This window comes from Lutra lutra, chromosome 1 (genome assembly GCF_902655055.1).
Source record: "Lutra lutra chromosome 1, mLutLut1.2, whole genome shotgun sequence".
Lineage (NCBI taxonomy): Eukaryota > Metazoa > Chordata > Mammalia > Carnivora > Mustelidae > Lutra > Lutra lutra.
In genome coordinates this window covers 213,985,387-214,007,039 of record NC_062278.1, presented here as the reverse complement: position 1 = coordinate 214,007,039, position 21,653 = coordinate 213,985,387, and the positions used below count along the sequence as shown (strand labels likewise).

Here is a 21,653-nt window from a genome sequence, read left to right as displayed (position 1 = left end):
ATCAATATAAAAATTGTTTTCAATATCAAAAATGCTTAATGAGCTATTTTACTTTTTTTTTTTTTTTTTTGCCTACTTAGTCCTTGAAAATTCCATTTATAGCATAACCCAATTCGGCCCAGCCCCATTTCGAGGACTCAGAGGCCACCTGTGGTCAGTGGTGACCCTCTTGGACAGCACAGGTTGGAGGGAGTTTCCCGAATGGGGAACTGGGGACCGGCCAGAAAGTGCGGCTGGAAATTCCTGGAAGGAAAAAGCCAGAGTTTCCATAGACGGTGGGTATACTGGGGGCAGCAATCAGGCCACACTTAAGGACCAACCTGGGTTGTTCCGCTTCGTAGACGTTTCAGCGGAATGGAGCAGATTATGAGTTGGTTCAGTAGGTAAATTCACATGGAGTCACTGCTGTATGCCCGGTGCTGTTCGGGTGCTGGCGGCGTAGCAATGCACCAATTACACTTACTCCTGCCACTGGGGGTCTCGGTGGAGACGGAAGAGACAGAAATCAAGCAAGTGCTGAACTAGGTAAAGAAATGTAGCGATCGCGGAGAAAAGTATGGCGAAGGGTAAATGTAGGGTTTTCTAAGGACAGGGGGAGAGGAAGGATGGCGTGGGCCGCGGGGCGGGGCTGGCGATCAAGACCACGGGCGGCTTCCGGCAAGAAAGGGTGGCCTGGACGATCGGATGTGATAGGTATTAGTTGAACCTTTTGAAACTGCCGTCTTAGTAGGTCGAAAATCAGCCATTTCATATGACTCAACTTAATATTCAGGGCACAGAATGGATTGAGGGTTCTTAGCTTGGGGCATGGGTTGGGCTCTATTTCTGGAGAACAGGTTTGTGGCCCCCAAGAGCTCAACCGAGGGGCCTGTGATCCCCTCCACCCACCCCAACCCCACAAATATCAAAACTTGACTCCGCGCCCAGAGAGGCTGAGAGAGTTTCTCGCCTCGCACAGCCCAGAGGGAGGAGGGGCTGAGAGGCTGCCTAGGAATCCCGCCGCTCAGTCTCGCTCCCCGGCCGAGTCGTGTTGATTGTCCCCTTGCGGAGCCCGGAAGCGACCCTCAGTAAACAAAGCCGTGTGTGGGCGCAGCCCCAGCTGCCCCGGGCGCGCTGTCCAGCCGGAGGGGGGCGGGAGAGGAATGTTGTGAATGAACCGAGGGCCCGCCCCGAAACTCCGCATAAGGCCGGAGCCGCGGGGGGTCCTCCCACTATGATTGGCCGCCGGCGCCCCATGATTGACAGCACAGCCCTATGAGCGTTCTGAATGGGCTTCCTCGAAAGGACAAGCAGCACATATAACGAATGAACAGCGAGAACTTGAGGACGTGTCTGGCGGTGCAGCCAATAGCGGAGGAGAGCCACGGAGGCCGAGGGGGGGGCCAATGGGGACGGGCGGCGGGGGCGGGACGACGGCGGAGGATAAAGCGGCGACTGAGGCAGCTTCATTGTTGTGAAGAGTCTTAAAGGGGCCGCATCACCCGGCCGGCCCGGCGCGGGGCGGGGGTGGGTGCGGCTGGGGTCCCGGGACAGCCGAGAGCCGAAGACGAACTGGAAGGCGGGTAGAGGGCGCGGGAGCTGGCGACGCAAAGCGGGCATCGGACTGACCCCCCAACAGGCCCCGCCCCGGCCCCGGCCCGGTCGATGGACCCCCCCGCGGCCAAACGGAGCCGGGGCTGCCCCGCGGGACCCGAGGAGCGCGATGCCGGGGCCGGGGCCGTGCGCGGCCGGGGCCGGCCCGAGGCGCTGCTGGACCTCAGTGCCAAGCGAGTAGCCGAGACCTGGGCCTTCGAGCAGGTGATGAGGGGTGGGGGGAGGGACGCACTCCCAACCCCTTATCCGACTAGCCTTCCTCTCCCCTGCCCAACCCCCAGCCTCCGGACCTGCCCGCGTACGAGACACTCCCAGAGATCCCCTCCAGGATCCTTAAGTCCGCCCCGAAACACCCTCTCATCCTCCCATTTCACTCCTTCAAGCCCTGTGACCCACCCCCATTCCTCCTGCCATCGCAGCCCTCCAGCCCACAGGACACAGGGATGTCCTCAGCGCCCTAGATCCTAGCTCAGGACACTTCCTTCTCCTCCTGCCCCGGGGTCCTCGCACAACCCTGGGTACCCTCTTTTCCCACCTCAACCTCAGCTCTCAGTTAGGACACCCCATTCAATCTTCACTCCTCTTTCCAACTCCTACAAGCCACCCCGACTTGGAGGACACCCCCATCTCCTCCCCTAGAGACTCCAGATCTCTGCCCCACACCTCCAGCAAAGAACTCCCCCATTTCTACAGACCCCAGCCCCAAGATACTCCTTTCTGTCCCCAATCTGTGCTCCAGAGCCCTTGTCCCCTGGGGAATCCCCCTCCTCCTCCAGATCCTTCCCTGGAGTCCTGCTTCCCTCCCTCAATACTTCTGGGACCACCTCCCACCTGGGGCTGCCCAGCCCCTCCAATGTCAGGGTACCCTCCCACATTCCCCTATTTCCCCGGTGCTCACCCTCCCTCTGTCCCCCAGCCATTCTAGTCCTTCCATAGGTCAGCAGCAAGGGCAAGGCCTGGGTCATAGTACCTGTACAGGTGCACCTGGACCTCTGTTAGTTTCTGGGGGTTCTACCACGATGCCCCAGGGCTGTGGTAGTTAGAGTCCCCTTTTCCAGCCTCAGAATGGGCCTCTGAAGAGTGGAGATGTGGCCGGGCTCTGAGCAAGCCCTCTGCAGTCCCATAGGCTCTGTCCTCTATCTGGCTTTGGGGGTGTTCTTTGCTCCCTGGCCTGTCCAGAGTTAGGAAGTCTGCCGGGACTGATGAGTCTGAGCCAAGTGTGGATGGGACAAGCTCTGATTCATGGCCTGGAAAATCCCTCCTTAGTCATCTGCCAACTGTCCCTGAGACCTGAGCCAGTCACTGGTCCTCCCACTTCTCCCAGAAACCCAGGACTGGGAGCTCTGGGAGGTCACTGCCCCTTTATCGTGCATGAGATACCCAGCATAATCCTGAAACCATCTCTGGTGGTTCCCATGTGCCTGCCCTGACCAGGCCTGGTGCTAGGAAAGCTCTTGCCCCTCAGAAGCTCCTGGAATCCTCTGCAGCCCTTTGGAGTTGTTGTTCTCCCTCCCACTTTGAGGAAATTGGAGCACAGAGAGGTTGAGAAACTTGCCTAAGGTCACTCAGCCAGGGAGTAGCAAGCCCAGATTGGAACATTGGTTCAACCAGCTTGATTTGCTGCCCAAAGCCCACAGGGGTGGTGAGGACGCCCCTCCCTTCCTGCAGGCCCTTGGAAGCTGAGAACGGAGCCTATCTTGGGACTCGGAGCTCGCCAGCTGCAAGACCGAGCAAGTGCATTCACCCCACTTCTGAGCCTCCGAATGTCCGGGCTGCAAAATGGGATGAGAACTAGTATTACTGAGATGTTGCCATGAAAATTATGGGGAATCACATACACAAAGCATTTAGCATAGTGTAGGCTGAGAATATGGAGGCCTGATCACTATTCTTATCACTGTTGTCTCCCTTTCTCCTGCCCCTTCAAAGCCTGGGAGGGGAGACTACATTACATCAGGACCTGGGATCTGACACGGGGTCGGGGGGAAGTAGCAGAAAGTTCTAGAACACTAAGTACAGGCCAGGTGTTATTGCAAGCTCGATACTCAGGAGGTGGGTGCTGTTAACATCCCCACCTCGCACTTGAGAAAACAAGCTCAGAGAGGCCAAGTGACTTGCCCAGAGTCACACTGCTCGTAAGTGGCAAAGCCAGGATTCAAGCTGGGTTTCTAACCTACTGCCCTTCCTGCAGGTGGAGGAGCGGTTCTCCCGGGTGCCAGAGCCGGTCCAGAAGCGCATTGTGTTCTGGTCATTCCCACGCAGTGAACGGGAGATCTGTATGTACTCATCCCTGGGCTACCAGCCCCCAGAGGGCGAGCACGACGCCCGCGTGCCCTTCACCCGTGGGCTGCACCTGCTGCAGAGCGGGGCCGTGGACCGCGTGCTGCAAGTGGGTGAGTGCTCGCCCCCATCCCTGCCAGGGAGGTCAGGGGGTCCAGCACAGGCAGGGAGGGAAAGGGAGGGAGAGTGGCCTGGGCCGAGGCAAGGGGACATTCCAGACCACTGGCTTTGATGCCCAGAGAGGGTTTTACAAGATATTCTGAGCTTAGGGTCAAAGATCTGCCTAGACCCCAGGTAGGGGGCTTAGACGGGGCTGGGGGGAAGGATGGTGAACCAGAAAGCAGGGCGGAGGGGAGGTCCCAGAATTTAGGCAGCAGGGACCAGCTAAGGATGGAGGACTGAGGCTATTTCCAGATCCTAGGTGGAGGACCACTGTGGGGGTTGGATCCTGATTCTGAGCTAAAGGCAAAGGTGGTCCTCCGACAGCTTGACTGGTGGGCGGGAGAAGAGGTTGGGACACAGGGAGGAGGGCTGGTTTGGGGCAATGCCGAGGAGCCATTTGCAAACCAGAAGTGAGACCAGATTTCAGACCTCAGGCAGAGGGACCCAGTGATGCTGTGGGGCCGAGGTTTCAAGCCTGAGGTGAGAAGTAGTCTAGACCTCAGGCAGAAGGACTAGACTACTAGAAATTGGGATCAGACGTTTAGGGATGGTCTTACATCTAAGGCAATGAGGCTTAGGTGGGAGACTTGAGTAGAAGTTTAAGATCAGCTGTGAGGGGTGGTCTTAGACCTCAGGCAGTGGAGTCCAGTGAGGGAGGGTAGGGGCCAGAAGTTTGGAACTAAAGGTGGAAGAAGATTCTAGTCCTCAGGGAGTGGGGCTCAGAAGGGGGCAAGTAGAGGTTGAGCCCGAAAGCAAGTAAGCCCAGGAACACTTCACCTCCTACCTGGAGGCAGGGGCTTGGCTAAGATGACCCTCCCTGAACCCTGTCAGCCTGGGGCCCCCCTTGCCTGGACATGGCCCAGCCCGCCACAGGCTTGGCCATTTTCAGCCGGTATGAGGAAGCCGCCGTCTCTCTGCGTGACGCAGCCAGGGCCAGCTGGGGCCTGAGCTGCCCAACCAGTTGGATAAGCCTGGCATCTGGGCTCCCCAGGGGCCAGGGTGGGGCAGGGGGTGATGGGGTAGCCTGGCCCCCTCGGCTGCCACATCAGCCCCTCACCCCCAAGTGTCACAGGCCTTGGGCATCTTCCCAGGAAGTTACGGGGATCCTGGAGCCCAGGCTGTATCCACAGTAACCCAAGGGCTGAGAAAACCACCTTCAGCATCATCACTATAATGTTCTTCAGAATTAGAACAGGAGCAAGCATTTATTTAGGACTTACTGTATGCCTACAAGGTTCTAAGCACTTACCAAATATTAGCTCATTGAATCCTCTTCAAAACACATGAAGAAGAGGTCACTACCCGTTCCCATTGGACAGAGAGGTTAAGTGGCTTGTGCTAGTTACTCCATGGGTCTGGCACCTGGGTCTGGCTATGTGCTGTGGTCGAGCACTGCTATCCAGGGGTGACCCAGCAGTGGCTGGCCTGGCTTTGGTCTTAGGGTTCCATCTGAGCGGAAACATCCGGGAGCTGGGGGGCCCTGGAGAGCCCGAGCGCCTCTACCACGTTTCCATCAGCTTTGACCGCTGCAAGATCACGTCGGTGAGCTGCGGCTGTGACAACCGTGACCTCTTCTACTGTGCACACGTGGTGGCTCTGTCTCTGTACCGCATTCGACATGCGCGCCAGGTGGAGCTGCGGCTGCCCATCTCTGAGACACTGTCCCAGATGAACAGAGACCAGCTGCAGAAGTTCGTGCAGTACCTCATCAGCGCCCACCACACCGAGGTGCTGCCCACCGCCCAGCGCCTGGCTGACGAGATCCTCCTGCTGGGCTCCGAGATCAACCTGGTGCATGGTGAGGGCACCTGGGGGCCCAAGGGGGGCAGCTTCCATCTTGGAATCCTCAGGTCCTCTGGATCCTTGAGCTGGGGTAGGGAGAGCACCGCAGCCTGAAGTCAAGGTCACACACCTACTAAGTGGCAGATCCTGGATCTGACCTGGCCCCGGGAACGGGGAGCTTCAGCCCCAAGGTGGGGGTGCCCCAAGAGCACAAGAGCCGCCTGAGCGTGGGTGGGTGGAGGGCATGAAGGGTATGTGTGGACGTTTGTGGGTGTCAGGTGGGGGATGGGTGGGGGATAGACCTGGAGGTGTTGTGAGCTCTGGGGAGGGTTTGGAGAGAAGAAAGGCTGTGGGAGGATAGAGGGTGGGGGATGGATGAGGGGATGGATAACTGAGGATGGCCATGGGTGGGTGATGCGATATGGGGTGACCTGCAGGTGTGAAAAAGCGGATGGGGTGAGTGGACAGAGACGGTTAAGTAGGATGGAAGGTGAACGCGGAGCTGCCGGGACTGACGGCTTCCCCGGGGTCAGGTGGGAGGGGCTTTGATTGGGATCAAGGTGGACTGATGGGGGTGGGCAGAGGGCGTAGAGGGAGATTGGAAACCCCAGCCTCACTTTCCTGCCCTCCCCGAAGGTGCCCCAGACCCCACCGCGGGTGCAAGCATCGAGGATGCCAACTGCTGGCACCTGGACGAGGAGCAGATCCAGGAGCAGGTGAAGCAGCTGCTGTCCAACGGCGGCTACTACGGCGCCAGCCAGCAGCTGCGCTCCATGTTCTGCAAGGTGCTGCGGGGCCCAGCGGGCGGGTGAGCGGGCCGGGACCGAAGGCTCTGGCCCCTGTGCCCCGCCCCCTCCTCACCGCCCGTCCCTGCCCTCATACTGGCACAGGTGCGGGAGATGCTGCGGATGCGGGACTCCAACGGGGCGCGCATGCTGATCCTCATGACGGAGCAGTTCCTGCAGGACCCGCGCCTGGCGCTGTGGCGGCAGCAGGGCGCGGGAATGACCGACAAATGCCGGCAGCTGTGGGACGAGCTGGGTAAGGCCTGGCGGGGGGAGGCCCGGGGTGCACAGCGGGGCTTCGGCGCCCCAGCGGGCTCTGGCTGCCAGGTCAGGCTCACCCCGCCATTAGCGTGCGGCCCCTGAATCCCTTCCGTGTTCACTAGCACCTGTGATGCGGGAGGCACTGTACGGGTTCAGGGCTGGGCAGGAAACAAGGGGCTGAACCCCTGCACTCCTGAAGCTGACACCTGTTGAGGAGACAGACAAAGAAATACTATAGATGCATTAGTCCTTTTCCTCTTTTTTTTTATTTTTTAAGATTTCATTTAGGGACTCCTGGGTGGCTCAGCTGGTTGAGCATCTGCCTTCAGCTTGGGTCATGATCCCGGGGTCCTGGGACTGGGATCATGCCCCACATTGGGCTCTCTACTTAGTGGGGAGCCTTCTTCTCCCTTTGCCTGCCTCTCCCCCTGCTCATGCTCTCTCTCCCTCTCTCTCTCAAATAAATATTAAAACAATAACAAAAAAAGATTTTATTTGAGAAAGAGGTAGCGAGAGGCACAAGCAGTGGGGAGAGGGAGAAGCAGGCTCCCCACTGAGCTGGAAGCCCGACATGGTGCTTGATCCCAGGACCCCGGGAATCATGACTCGAGCAGAAGGCAGACACCCAATGACTGAGCCACCCAGGCTCCCGGCATTATTCCTTTTCTGTAAGGGCCTGCAGCCTTTGGCTTTGTAGGCCACTGGTCTCTGTCACGGCTTCTCGATCCTGCCCATTGCCATGGAAGAATAACCACAGACACGCCACCAGATGGGCACGGCAGCACCCCATACAGTTTTACTTACAGACACTATTGATGGGAAGTTCACATAATTTTCACAAGTCACAAAATATTCCTCTGATGTATTTCCCCCCACCATTTAGAAATGGAAGAGTAAATCTTAGCTCGCAGGCCATTCAAAACCAGGTGGCAACAGCAAGTGGAGTCTGAGGGACTGGGTTCAAATCCTGACTTCCCACTTCACAGCTGTGTGATGTTGAGCAACTGCTTCTACCTCTCTGTGCTATAATGGGAAAAGATTATCAGTTGCAATCTCAGAGGCTCGAGATGAGGGCTAAGCAGAGACCAGTGCCCAGCACACAGTAGGCTACTGTTGGCATGAATGTCTAGCCTCCCTCATGCCCACATTTACCAGCTGCCCTCTGTCCCTAGGGGCCCTGTGGGTGTGTGTTGTCCTGAGCCCCCACTGCAAACCAGAGGAGCGGGTGAGCTGGCTCCAGCTGCTTGGCAAGTGGGACAAGCTGGACGTGTGCCCACTGGAAGAGGGCAACTACTCCTTTGATGGGCCCAGCCTGCAGCCCAGTGTGGCCCTCAGCCCAGGTAGGAGAGGGGCCCTTGGCCCTTGTCTGTCCTCCCCACCAGGATGGAGTGAGGGCCCAGGCAGGGGCGGCGGGCAATTGGAGGCACATGAAGTGAAATGCTTAAGATGCTGGTCGTTCTGGGCTGGTCTCCTGACTTGGCCTCCTCCTGGCCAGGGAGGTCGGGGGCAGGGGTGACTGAGCGAAAAGGAAAAAGATACTGAGAAGAGAGAGGCAGAGATGGAGGGAGGGGGGAGAGGAGTGAGAGATGGGGTGGGGGGAGGAAAAGAGGAATGGAGTCTGGGGAGGGGCAGGGTGGGCAGACATGGACAGTTCGTCAACCTCCATAGTCCATTGGCATGAAGGGATTTAATAGTTTCCCCGACACACGCATGCATATACACACACACACATATAACACACACACGTTTAAAGGGCTATTTAAAGGATTTGGGGAGTGGCGCCTGGGTGGCTCATTCGGTTAGGCATTTGCCTTCGGGTTGGGTCATGATTCTGGGATCCTGAGATGGAGCCCTGTGTCAGACTCCCTGCTCAGTGGGGAACCTGCTTCTCCCTCTCCCTCTGCCTGCTGCTCCCCCTGCTTGTGCTCTCCCTCCCTCTCTCTGTCAAGGAGGTGAATGAAATCTAAAAAATTAATTAATTAATTAAAAAATAAAGGATTTGGGGAGATGACACACCCCCCATCACTGTGCCCAGAATCTAGTACCAAGCTGGCTTCAGCCTGAATGCCAGGGCCCCCTTACCAGGCCATGTGGGTGCCCCTCCTGCAGGTCCGGAGGAGGAGGAGGAAGAAGAAGAGGTGGTGGCTGCAGGTTCCCGCCACACCATCTTTGGCCGCGCCCTCCAGGCTGGGTCATTGCACTGGAGTGACGCCCACCTACAGCGGATCCTGGCCAGCGACTCCTACGGCCCCAGCCTCACAGGCACCATGGGCAGTGAAAAGCCAACCTTTGACCCCCAGGGCCGCCCACTGTGGCTGGGCGAGCCCTTCCCCACGGCCTGTGCCCGAGTGGACACCCTGCGTGCCCACGGATACCCCCGCCAGGCCCTGCGGCTGGCAGGTGCCATCGTCAACACGCTCCGGCTGCAGCGGCGGCATCAACTCGAGAGCTATAAGCAGCAGAAAAAAGGTGGGTGCCATGACTGCCCTACTCCCCCAGGGCCATAGACACAGACACTGACTGCTGGGAGCCATGGCACCCCTGACGTCTGTGGGTTCCACTCAGGGTCCCACCATCTGGGAAAGCCAGGCCACCTGGAGGAATCTTGAGCAAAAAGAATTTAATACAGGAGATTGGGGGCTCATAAAAGTACCGCAAGGGCTGCGGGATTGAAAGTCGGGGATGCCATTGCTCAAGAACCTGAACTTCAGAAGCACACGGATTGCAGCAAACTGCTGACCGTGAGCTCAGCAGCCTGCAGCCCCTGCTGGGAGCCGTTCCCAAGAGAGCACTCAGAACCTGCTGGCAAAGCCTCCTGTCTCTGCCCTGTGGACAGCTGCACACCTGCTCATGGCGGCTACAGGAGAATCAGGGCTTCCTCCTGTCTTTGCCTCCGCCTCACCCAAAGGAGCCTGGGACTTGTAGTTTCTAAGCTTCCAGCCTCTGTGCTATGGAGCCGGTGCCAGTTACAACTTTTTCAGGAATAGGGACCCAGTGTGGCCAGATCTTCCAATTTTTCAGGACAGGCCAGAAATCTGCATTATGTGATGTGCAATTTACTGAATTTTAAACATGGGAAACAAATTCAAATTTGCATTGGGGGAAAAAAAAGCCACGCTGTATGGGCTAAAAAAAAGAACATGTTTGTTGATGAGGTATGGGGAGGCAGGAGAGAGGCCACCAGTTTTGTTGTTTGGGTAATAGGTATGTTATCAGGAAATTGAACCCCAGGTGTCATGGAACTCTGGGGGAACTGTGACCCCAGAAGAGTCCTGCCCCAGCCTAGAGGCACAGGGAAAGCTTCACAGAGCAGGTGAGAGCTATGCTGAGATCTTACAGATGTATAGCAGTTTCCCAGGAGAAGGGGAGGGAGGAACAGTGTTTTAGGTAGAAGGAACAGCAGGGGCAGGAGCCCAGAGGCAGGAGAGAGCTAGGCTCATGGGAGGAGATTGGAGAATGGGGCTTTCAGATGGAGCAGGTGGCCACATGGGGGCCTGAAAGCCAGTTAGGCTCAAGAGAGGTGGGAGCTAGGAGAAAGATGGTGGATGTTTTTGAAAGCGCGCAGTTTCACCCATGTGTCCCTGCCAGGCTGGGGTCTGGCTGTGGGACAGGAGGCCAAGGCTGTGGAGGTGAGGGCTGCTACAGAGCTCATGGGCAGACAGGATGGCTCACAGTTGACCAGGTAGTGGGTGGGCACTGGGAGGCTGGGCTGGGGGTTCAAGGAGAGAAGGCCCCCTACCTAGACTTGTGGAGGGTAAGCATTGAGCCCCTCGTACTACCTGCAGAGCTGCTGCAGAAAGGTAACACCTGCATCACCAACACGGAAGGATGGGTAGGCCACCCACTGGACCCCATCGGCTGCCTCTGCAGGGCGCTCCTGGAAGCCTGCCGCCTGGAAGAGGAGACCCTTGCTCTTTACCCAGGTACCCACACTGGGGCCCCTGGGAAGAAATGGGACATTTCCCCTTCCCCCTCCCCAGCCCAGTACCCCAAGAAAGTGGGGCCACACTCCTATCCTTGGTCAGGTCTCTACACTTGGCCACATGCCCTGGCCAGTGCCAGGAGCCAACAGACTTTGCTTCTCCTGAAAGCGAGGCCACCGCAGACCCACCTATCTGCTGGTAGAAGGTTTCTGGTCAGTGCTGGGATCTGCTGGGTTCCCCCACATAAGCCCAACGCCCTCCAGTCTCCATGTTTGAATTGAAGAGCCCCTAGGGTCCCCAGAAGGGGGGCACCCCCCCCCCTCAGCAGCCCTGGTACCCATTTCCCACAGACTCTGGCCCCGAGAAGCGGAAGGCGGCCTACCAGCATGTGCCGGTGCCCGGGAGCCCCGGGGAGTCTTACTTGGCGTTGGCCCTTGAGGTGGCACTGCTGGGCCTGGGGCAGCAGCGGGCCCTGCCGGAGGGACTGTACGCCCAAGACAAGGTGGTGCGCAGCGAGGAGCAGCTGCTGGCCCTGCTGGAGGAGGTGGAGCTGGACGAGCGGCTGGTGCAGGTGCTGCGCAAGCAGGCGGGGCTGCTGCTGGAAGGTGAGGCCCCGCCCCCAGACGGGGAGGGGAGGGGCCCTGTCCCCTGTTCTCCAGTGGCCCCTCGGCTGCTGGATCAGGAGGCCCCGTCTCCTGGCCCTTACAGTTCGCTGCTACCTTGGCGGTACCTAAAAGGTGAGCCAGCCCTTAACTCCGCTCCCTGGAAAGTGCTGGCCTGGGAAGGAGGCCCCGCCCCTTGACCCCGTCACTGGCGTCAAGGGGCCTGGTCCTTGTGAGGCCCCACCTCTGGAGCAGGTGTAGCCCCACCCCCACCTCCCGGCCCCGCCTTGTTTCTGCGTCCTGCCCCCCACCAGGGGGTTCCCAGGTCTCCTCTTCAGATTTTGCCCTTCTCTTCTGTCTCAGTCCTGCACTACCTCCCGCACCCCGCCAACCCCTAGCCCCAGCGGCTCTCTCCCGAGCAAGTCCCTCCCCTCCTCAGAGCCTGGGAGGTGAGGAAACCTGCGGATGGGGTGGAGATGAGCCCTTGCCTGGGGTCTGAGCTCAGGATGCCCCTGCAGGGGGTCCCTTCAGCGGCTTCGGAGAGGTGCTGTTCCGGGAGAGCGTGCCCATGCACACCTGTGCCCGCTACCTGTTCACGGCGCTGCTGCCCCACGACCCCGACCTGGCCTACCGCCTCGCGCTGAGGGCCATGAGGTGAGAACGGGCTGCTGGGGACTCGGCCCAGGAGACTGGGCAGGACTGGAGGGTCGCCCTCAGAGCCCCCATCTGCCCGCCGGAAACTCACAAGCTCGTTAATTCCATCTCCCTCAGGCTGGCGTCCTCGTTTGCCTTGTGCTTTTTTTTTTTTTTTTAAATTAAGTATACATGTGTATTTTTATTTCAAATTTGAGAGAGATCCACAGGGAATTCAGAATTCTTCTCCAAACATTGTCCCTGCTTACCAAATCTCTCTGGAGACAAGCCATGTCACCACTTTCTTCTTATCTATCCCACAAGAATCAAGATTTCTGCAAACCCATAATCTGGAAATTGAAGGCTGGTCTTCCTTTTACATCCATGATGCGTCCCATGTCTGTTCCTTGCTCCTTATTTTCAGTGAACTTGGCATCTTAAAAGTTTGGTAAGGACTGCTGTAAGGAAGTATCATAAAAGAATTGATTTAAAGTAGATAGACGTTGATATATTTCCCAAAAAGTGTTGCTGGGAATAACCTTATCATTTCTCATGTGTACCAACTGACTACAGAAGCAGAATTTTTAAAGACCCTCTGGGTAGTACACTATGCCCAGCAAATAAGATGAATTCTGTCCCCGTCTCTGATCCCATCATCTAGAGATGCTTAGTAGCAATTTAGCATGCATCTTTCCAGAATATTTGGAAAAAATAATTTGTGAAGAGCTGTGATTTCTAAGCCAGGAAATAGCACGTGACAGCCCCTGGGCCAGATGTGGCCTGCCACGTGTTAAACCCATGAGATCAGAATGGTTTTCACATTTTTAAGTGTTTGAAAATAAAAAGAATATTCTGTGACAGGTGGAAAGTCATATGAAACTCAGGGTTCAGTGTCGAGCAATAAAGTTTTATTGGCACACAGCCTCGTTCATTCATTTAGGTATTGTCTGGGGCTACTTTTGTGTGGCGATGGCAGAGTTGAATGGTTGTGACAGGGACCAAATGGCCCCCCCATAGTGCCAAAAATATTGACTGTCTGAACCTGTGCAAAAAAGAAAAAAAAATGGTCCTGATCCCTGGTCCAAATCCTCACATTACCTCATGTAATTTTTTTTTTCCCTAAGATTTTATTTATCTATTTATTTGAGTGGGAGAAACCGAGAGAGAGCATGAGCAGGGCAGAGGCAGAGGGAGAAGCAGACTCCCCACGAGCAGGGAGCCCGACTCAGGATTCAATCCCAGGACCCTGGGATCATGACCTGAGCTGAAGGCAGATGCTTAACTGACTGAGCCACCCAGGCGCCCCAAAAGAACTTTCTAAATACAAAATACATGCATAGAGTGGCCTGTCTAGCAATATACCCCTAGTGGGCGTGTAGTCATTCCAAAAACATTTGCTGTCCATCTGCCTGCTGTGTACTAGACTTTGTTCTGGCTGCTGGAAATGCAGCAGTGAAGGGAATCGTCAGAAATGCCTGCCCTCATGGAGCAGACGTTTCAGTGAGGGAAATAGAATAATACGTTATTTTAAATAAATATTAAATTAATAGGTAAACTATGTTGTGTGTCAGGTGGTGACCTATAGCAAAGAAGGCCTGGGAGAAGTTGGGAGTGGGAGTTTCATGTGTAGGGAGGGGTCTCAAGGAAGAACCCACTGAAAATTATTTGAGTAAAGACTTGAGGGAAGTAAGGGGCGCCGCGGTAGCTCAGTTTGTTAAGTGTCTGCCTTCAGCTCAGGTCATGATCCCAGGGTCCTGGGATAGAGTCTCGAAACCGGCCCCTTGCTTGGCAGGAAGTCTGCTTCTCCCTCTGTTGGCCACTCCCCCTGCTTGTGCACACACATACACCCCCGCCTGCCCTGACAAATAAATAAATAAAATCTTTAAAAAAAGAGAGAGAGAGAATTGAAGGAGGTGAGGGAGATGCTACAAGGATGTCTGGGAAAGAGTGTTCCTGACAGAGGGAACAGCATAGGCAAAGGTCCTGAGGTAGGACTCTGCTTGGTTGTATTTGAGGGGTATTGAGGGGAACAGTGGCTGGAGCAGAGTGAGAAAGGGAAGGGGGTGACCGAAGGACTACCGGAAGGCTGCATCAGGACATGGTCTCACATTTTTGTCAGCCCTTGGTGCATGACTAGAGCATTGTTTATTTAATCAACCCCAAGTGATGTGCACCAACAGTACTCCAGTGAACATCTGGCACCCACATCCTCCATCATCCCGCATGCCTGTGGCTTTGCTGGCCCAAGCAGGGAGGCTCCAGTAGAGGCAGGAGGCCCTATCCTCCTTTCACCGTGGGCTTGCTTCTCCCCCTCTGCCCCCACCAGGCTGCCTGTGCTGGAGACAGCGTTTCCCGCCGGAGAACCGCACCCCAGCCCGCTGGACTCCATCATGAGCAACCGCTTCCCCCGCTGGTTCATCCTCGGTCACCTGGAAACGCGCCAGTGCGAGCTGGCCTCTGCCATGCTGACAGCCGCCAAGGGTGAGGACGGAAGCTGCCCCCGTCCTCCTGCCATCCTCCTCTGCCTTCTCTTTCCTCCTTTCCCTCATCCCTTCCCTCTACTTTTTATCCTTTCATCAAATTCTCAGTTTTCCTTGAGCACTTTCTAGACAGACCAGGCACTGTCCCAGGTGCTGAGGCGTGAACAATCCTGTTCCAGTGCCTTCGGTGTTCCATTGGCGGGGAGGACAGACAGACCTTAAGCAATGTCAAACACTTAGTGACGTCACACAATGAGCAAGAACGGAACCAGGGCTGCGGCGGGTGGGGAGAGCAGGCCTGTGCTTAAGCCGAGAGGGTGGAGCTCTTGCCTGCATCTGGTGTCCTCGTCACCTTGAGCCACCATAACAGCACTGCAGACCAGGTGGCTTCAGCAACAACTCTGGGATCTGGGAGTCCAAAGTCAGGATGCCGCATCGTGGGTTCCCAGGGAGGACTCTGTTCCTGGCTTGCACACCGCCACAGACTCTGTTCCTGGCTTGCACACCGCCACGCTCCTGCCTGTGTCCTCACAAGGCAGAGAAAGAGAGCACTCCCGATTTCTTCCTCTTCTCAGGAGGACACTCACGCCTTTATGCTGGGGATGAGGGCTTCCCCAGGAATCTGGGGAGGGCTGTGTCCAGGCTGAGGGATCATTCCAGGCAGAGGGAACAGCCAGTTCAAAGGCCCTGAGGCTGGACCATGCCTAGTATGTTTGAGGAACAGAGGAAGGCCATGTGGCTAAAGCAAAGTGACCGAACTGTAGCTTCTGGGCCAGTGATAATAGCAATAAAAGCTCACAGTTGTACAGCTCTTGTCCCGTAAAAGCCTTTCAGGTACGGGCTCACCGTGGCCCTGGGAGGCAGGTACTATTGCATTAGTATAACCCATTTTACAGATGGGGCGGCCGAGGCACAGAGAAGTCAAGTGACTTGCTGGGCGTCACATAGCTAGTGAATGGCGAGGTGGGGATTGAACCCTGGTGTTCTGGGTCCAGAATCACTGCCCTTGACCATTATGGGTCTCTAGCTGGCTTGCTCCTGCTGGGTGGTGGTGGGAGAGGAGAGAAGAGAGGGAGTGCCGAGAGTGGTCTGGATCTTCCCAGAGCCATTGCCAGCTGCCTCTGCCTCCTCACACGGGTACACCTGGGCGAACAGGTGGGCGAACAGGTTGGGCAGCCGCTGGGGCTGGTGTCCTGTGGGCCAACCCTGCCCTCTTCCCTCCCTCCACCCCAGGAGACCCCAAGTGGCTGCATGCCGTGCTGGGCTCCATCCAGCAGAACATCCACTCGCCAGCCCTGCTCTTCAAGCTGGCGCAGGACGCCTGCAAAACGGCCACCCCGGCCAGTGCGCCTCCCGACACCACGCTGCTGGGCATTGCGCTGGAACTGGGCCTGCAGGTGAGGGTCAGTGGGGGCTTGCTGCCTGAGGACAGGCCTGAACAGGTCCCAGGAATGAGGGACGGGGGTCACCAGTGGGGGACTCCCAGGGCAGAGTCGGAAGAGGAGCAGCCCCTCCTGGGGGCGTGGCTGAGGAGGAGGACGCCTGCCCGTGAGTGGGTGGGCCACAACAGGAAGCTGGGCCTAGGGTGCTGGCCTTGGTATGGGGCCTGGGGCTGCTGTGCCCACTGTTAGGGACCATGGTGGGGGCCGGGCCTGTGGGGGAACCAGCCTAGAAGGAAAGGTTGCTGCTGAGGGGTGGGGCCAGGGTGGGTCCTGAAAGCGGATGAGGTCTGTGGTTGAAAGTCCTTGAGGCAGGACCTGCGAGCTGGGGCTATCCCCAGGGGCCAGGCAAGGGCTGTCCTGCTGGGGCAAGTCAGAGGTCGGCATGGGTGCTGCTTGTAGGTGAGGAGTCACCTGCAGGGTGTGGGACCCGGAGGGGCGGGGCCTCAGACTGTGGCCAAGGTAAAGTAAGAATGGAGAACAGTTTGGGGCAGGCTTGTGGGATGGGGTGGGGGTGGGAATACTTTCCCAGGGAGAACTGGCCAGCAGCGGGCCTGTAGAAGGCAGAATTAATCCCCAACAATCTCCTGTGGGGGAGTGGAACTATTGGAGGGGGCATGGGGAGGTGACACGAGGAAGGGGACCCACTCCTTAGGAGTTTGCTGAAGGCAGAGTCCACCAGACAGGACCTGGAGGGAGGCAAACAAGGAGGGTGCTTATTGGGGGTAGAAACCGAAGAAGGTAGGGGCCTGTAGGGCAAGTGCTTTGTTGGGAGCCGCAGAGGGGAATCTGCTGACATGAAGCAGGGAACTTTCCAGAGAGAAGGGACAGGTTGGACTGCTGTCTGGGGTAGGCGCCACAGGGCCTGAGGGTAGCACCGGCAATGATAGCAGTTAACAGTAACGGCTGGCAGGGGCTGAGCGCTTTCAAGCCACAGATATTGTGCAAGATCTTTTTTTTTAATACAACTTTATTATTTATTTTTTTTTTTTAAAGATGTGCTTATTAGAGAAAGCGAGCACGAGTGGGAGGGGCAGAGGGAGAAGGAGAGGGAGGAACAGATGCCCCGCTGAGCAGGGAGCCCAACGCGGGGCTCGATCCCAAGACTCTGAGACCATTACCTGAGCAGGGATCCCAACGCGGGGCTCGATCCCAAGGCTCTGAGACCATTACCTGAGTTGAAGGCCACCACTCAACCAACTGAGCCACCCAGGTGCCCCTGTGCAAAATCTTTACATGAAAATTTGCACTGAATTCTCAGAAGAGCTCCCTGCCCAAGATAGAGGTTTTAAATGCCCATTTTACAGAAGAGAAAACTGAAGGCCCAGGAGGCGAGGTCGCTTGCCCAGATCACGTGGCTCACCACGGAGTCAGCCCCCTCAAGATCCCTGATCCCCTACGTAGGCCAGCGCGAGGTTGGGGGTGATCCCCTTCTCTCTCCCCTCCTGTGCCGCAGGTGATGCGGATGACCTTGAATACCATGACCTGGCGGCGCCGGGAGATGGTGCGGTGGCTGGTCAGCTGTGCCACAGAGATCGGTGAGTTCCCAAGCAAACCTGCCGCCTGCGTCCCTGTGGAGGGAGAAGCAGAGCCTTTTCTCTGGCCCCAGCCCCAGCTCAGGGCTGCGCTGCTGGGCAGGCGGGCTGGGGATGGAGCTAGACAAAGGCCTGGGAGCTGGCCAAGCTGAAGCGGCTTGGAGAAGGGACAGGAGCCTGGAAGCATAGCCCCATGCGTGCCCTTCCTCCCCAGTCTGGCTGCCCCCTGCTTCTTTAGAAAGGTAGTTTCCTGCTTCCTTCGGAAGGGCAGTTTCTGTCAAGCTCGGGAGCAGAACCAGAGGGATCGTGTCTTTAGCTCTGGCTGGTGGGGATGGCGGCAGAAGGGCAAACCCGAGCGCATGGGGGAGTGGTCCCTGTCCTTCCTGGCCAGCTTTGCCCTCTTGCATCCCCCAGGCCCACAAGCCCTGATGAATATCATGCAGAACTGGTATTCCTTATTCACACCGGTGGAGGCTGCCACCATCGTGGCGGTGACGGGCACCACGCACGCCACGCTGTCGCGGCTGCAGCTGGACGCACCCCGGAGGGAGGAGCTCTGGGCCTGTGCACGCACCCTGGCCCTGCAGTGCGCCATGAAGGACCCGCAGAACTGCGCCCTGCCCGCGCTCACGCTGTGCGAGAAGAACCACGCGGCCTTCGAGGCCGCCTACCAGATTGTGCTGGATGCCGCGGCTGGCGGCCTGGGCCACGCCCACCTCTTCACGGTGGCCCGCTACATGGAGCACCGCGGCCTGCCGCTGCGGGCCTACAAGCTGGCCACGCTGGCCCTGGCGCAGCTCAGCATCGCCTTCAACCAGGACAGCCACCCGGCCGTCAATGATGTGCTCTGGGCCTGCTCGCTTAGCCACTCTCTGGGCCGGCACGAGCTCTCCGCCATTGTCCCCCTCATCATCCGCAGCATCCACTGTGCCCCCATGCTCTCCGACATCCTGCGCCGCTGGACCCTCTCGGCCCCCGGCCTGGGGCCGCTGGGGGCCCGCCGAGCCGCTAAGCCGCTGGGCGCCGACCGGGCGCCGCTCTGCCAGCTCCTGGATGCCGCGGTGGCCGCCTACATCGCCACCAGCCACTCCCGCCTCACGCACATCAGCCCGCGGCACTACGGCGACTTCATCGAGTTCCTGGGCCAGGCCCGTGAGACCTTCCTGCTGGCGCCTGACGGGCACCTGCAGTTCGCCCAATTCTTGGAGAACCTCAAACAGACCTACAAGGGCAAGAAGAAGCTCATGCTCTTGGTGCGGGAGCGCTTTGGCTGAGGGGCAGCGGGCGGCGGTGGGGACCTCCTCAGCCCCTGCTTCTGTGGCACCGGCTTTCCATCAGGGGCCTCAGCACTGGAGGCCCATGTGGCATTTCAGTATTAAGTCAGGGAAGGAGCCTGGCTGGAGCTAGGTGGTCTTGCCTGTCATCCCCTCAGGCCCTGCTGGAGGGAGGACATGGCAGGGGCCGGGGTGGGGGGGATGGAGGTGACATCCTTCCACATGCGTGCCTAGGAGTCTTTAAGTGAGTGTTTGAGACGCAAGGATCAGAAGCCATACCACCACCCAGAGGCCTGGAAGGGGGTGTGTGCTTGGGCAGCTGGTTTGACCCCACCTTGGGCACCCCAAAAGCAATAGGCAAGCTCTCCCTCCCCAAACTTGCAGGTCTGGCTTGGACTGGGGGTGGGGTTGGGGGCTGCAAGGCAGGACTTTCCAGAAACTGGCTCTTAAAGTCAATGTAGCAGACCCTCCCCACACTCCACTCTGGGTGCCCAGGAGACTTGTGTTAGGGTGTCTAAATCTCCTTTTATACCCTCCCCTCACTGCCTCAGGGCCCCCATTTCGCAGCCCTATGCCCTCGCCAGACTGCCCAGCTGGGACCAATGGCTCATCCCCACTGAAGGATTTAAAGAGGCCCCGGGCCTCAGCCACATACCTCACCCCCCGCCCCGTCCAGCCAGGATTCCCATTCCCGAGGATGCCAGGGTCCCAGGTTGGGCTCGAGGGGTCACTACTGTCCCTCCCCCTACCTGCTAGTCACTGGACATACAACTCAGGAACTGAGCCAGGCTCACGCTGTCCTCCAAACCTGGTGTTGGAGGGAGACAAGCCCAGGAGAGCCAGGGACCCGCCCACCCCCCAGATCTGGAAAGGAGAGAGGTTGGCATCTTGGCATTTTCTGGCTCTGGCTCTGCCTTTCTCCTCCTCCATGTCCCTGCTCCACCCCTTCATCTTACTCTCCCTTTCCATATTTCCCTCTATTTCGCCTTTCTGTTTGTGGCTCTGAATCGCTACTGCTCTCTCTCTTGGGTCTCCCTTGCCCCACCTTGGCCCAGGGAGGAGGAGGGAGAGTGTCCCACCCCAATCACCCCCTCTGTCTTCTCCTCTTGTAATTAAGGACAAAATCATGTCATTTTGTAACTTTTTTCTATTTATTGAACCGTATATTGTATTTCCTTTTTCTTTTCTTTTTTTTTTTTTTTTTAATACTGAACACTGCTTTTGAGATGGAGGGGTGTTCCCTCCCCCTGACCCCAGGCCAGGGCTCCCTGATCCCTCCACAGGAAATCTCCAGCCTTGCTTGCTCGGGGCACAACTTCAAGCTAGGGGTGGAAGGAGGGCAGACTGCTGGTTTCACCCAGGGGCTGGAATGTAGATACTATCAGGGCAAACCCCCAAGAGGAGTGCTTTATACTGGTCACCTGTGACAACTGCTGTCCCAACGGCCCTATGAGTCGGGAGGAATATCCTTCCATTTTACAGACGAGAAAACGGGGGTTCCAAAGTTTAAGGAAAGGGTACCAATTTTAGGAAGAGGCATAGCTTGATTAGGTACTATGCCAGCTGCCACTGACCCTGGCCACCTCAGGTTTCACGGCCCTTGCAGTGCTGGGAATGGCCACTAGAGGGTGCCCTGGCTCCAGACACCGCTCCTGGGGTTACTCGTCTCCCAAGCTTCTGAGCACGGGGGCCGTGTCAGGTGCTGGGTGCACCTGGGTGGGGAAGACACACCCCCTCCTCCCACCCACACCCCCAACACACAAAGATGGGAATCCTGGGCATGGTGGGCGGGCTCCGGCGCTGCCGCGATAGGCGGGTGGGAGTGGTCAGTGAGGGGTGCGGCCCTGGATTCCTACACTGCGGAGGAGGCTTTCCAGTTCCCACCTAGAGGGAGCGGTGTGGTCTGGAAGACTGCAAAGAAGGCTCTTGGTTGCCTTCCTTCCCTGGCTCCCTGAGAAGCAGGACCTCCTTTCCGATCTGCCTGTCTTTGTAGAGTGACAGATGGGTGAACAAAGTGTGTCTGGGTCACTGTCAGGGCCGGGGCAGGCGAGGACAAGCTTCCCGGAGGGGCGGGGCACAGAGCGGTGCTAGGCGGGGCTGGCCGCTAGAGGGCGGCAAGGCCGCGCGTGCAGTCGTGGGCGGGGTATCGACAGTGCTGGGCACAACGATTGGCTCGTGGCGACGCCCTCCGCCAAAGGGCCAATTGGAGACGGACTCCTCTCCCGCCCCTCCCCGCCGTTCCCGCAGGTATGTGCTCGCGGACTCCCAGCTGGCCAGCGTGCTTCTTTGCGCCGCCTGGAGGCCTGCTCGGGTAGAGGCGGCAGCCCCAGAGTGCTCAGCATTTCCTTCACCCTTTTAGTCTCAACTGCGGGCAGATGCCGTCCCCGGACTTGGCTCCCTCTCTTACTGTGCCCCTCAGCTCTCAAAGTTATCCGAAAATGTCCCTCTTGGGCCTGGGGATTTCTTCGTGACACATGCACGTCTCAAGCCCAGGTCCCTTGCCGGCATTCCCAGATACCAGCACCCCAGATCTTCCTGAGTTGTCCCTTATGTCTCAGCCACCTCCAAATATCACTAGCTCAAGATCCTCCCAGTTATCTTTGAATGCCCAGTGTTTCCCTCAGAGTCACCGCTGGCTGCCACCAAAGATTGGGTTCAATCCCCCCTCCACTGGGGCCAGGCACATTCAGGTCAATGCCCTGGGCTTGGGGCATTCCTCATAATGACCCCATCTAGGTCCTTCCCAGAACAGTGCTGCCTATCATCACACCTCTGAAAGTCAGTCTTTCTGCTCCAGGGTTTCCCTCAGGGTCACCCCCTAATCCCTGGACACCCCTCAAGGTCACCTTTTCAGCCTTCTCTGCCCATGTGACTAAACTGTGGCCTTCCTCGGAACAGCTGGGA

At 57.7% G+C, this 21,653-nt stretch overlaps 1 protein-coding gene across 1 annotated transcript; it reads left to right on the top strand.

Annotated features, from left to right (window-relative positions):
• The first annotated feature begins 1,446 nt into the window (after positions 1 to 1,446).
• ZSWIM4 (zinc finger SWIM-type containing 4) lies at positions 1,447 to 19,920 on the top strand. Its single transcript, XM_047700611.1, has 14 exons — positions 1,447 to 1,797; positions 3,785 to 3,986; positions 5,477 to 5,833; positions 6,454 to 6,602; positions 6,708 to 6,858; positions 8,036 to 8,203; positions 8,973 to 9,332; positions 10,649 to 10,786; positions 11,137 to 11,391; positions 11,907 to 12,042; positions 14,348 to 14,502; positions 15,735 to 15,898; positions 17,397 to 17,478; positions 17,890 to 19,920. The coding sequence occupies exons 1-14, from the start codon at positions 1,645 to 1,647 to the stop codon at positions 18,747 to 18,749; spliced, it is 3,330 nt and encodes a 1,109-aa protein (XP_047556567.1). The 5' UTR covers positions 1,447 to 1,644; the 3' UTR covers positions 18,750 to 19,920.
• Positions 19,921 to 21,653: the final 1,733 nt, after the last annotated feature.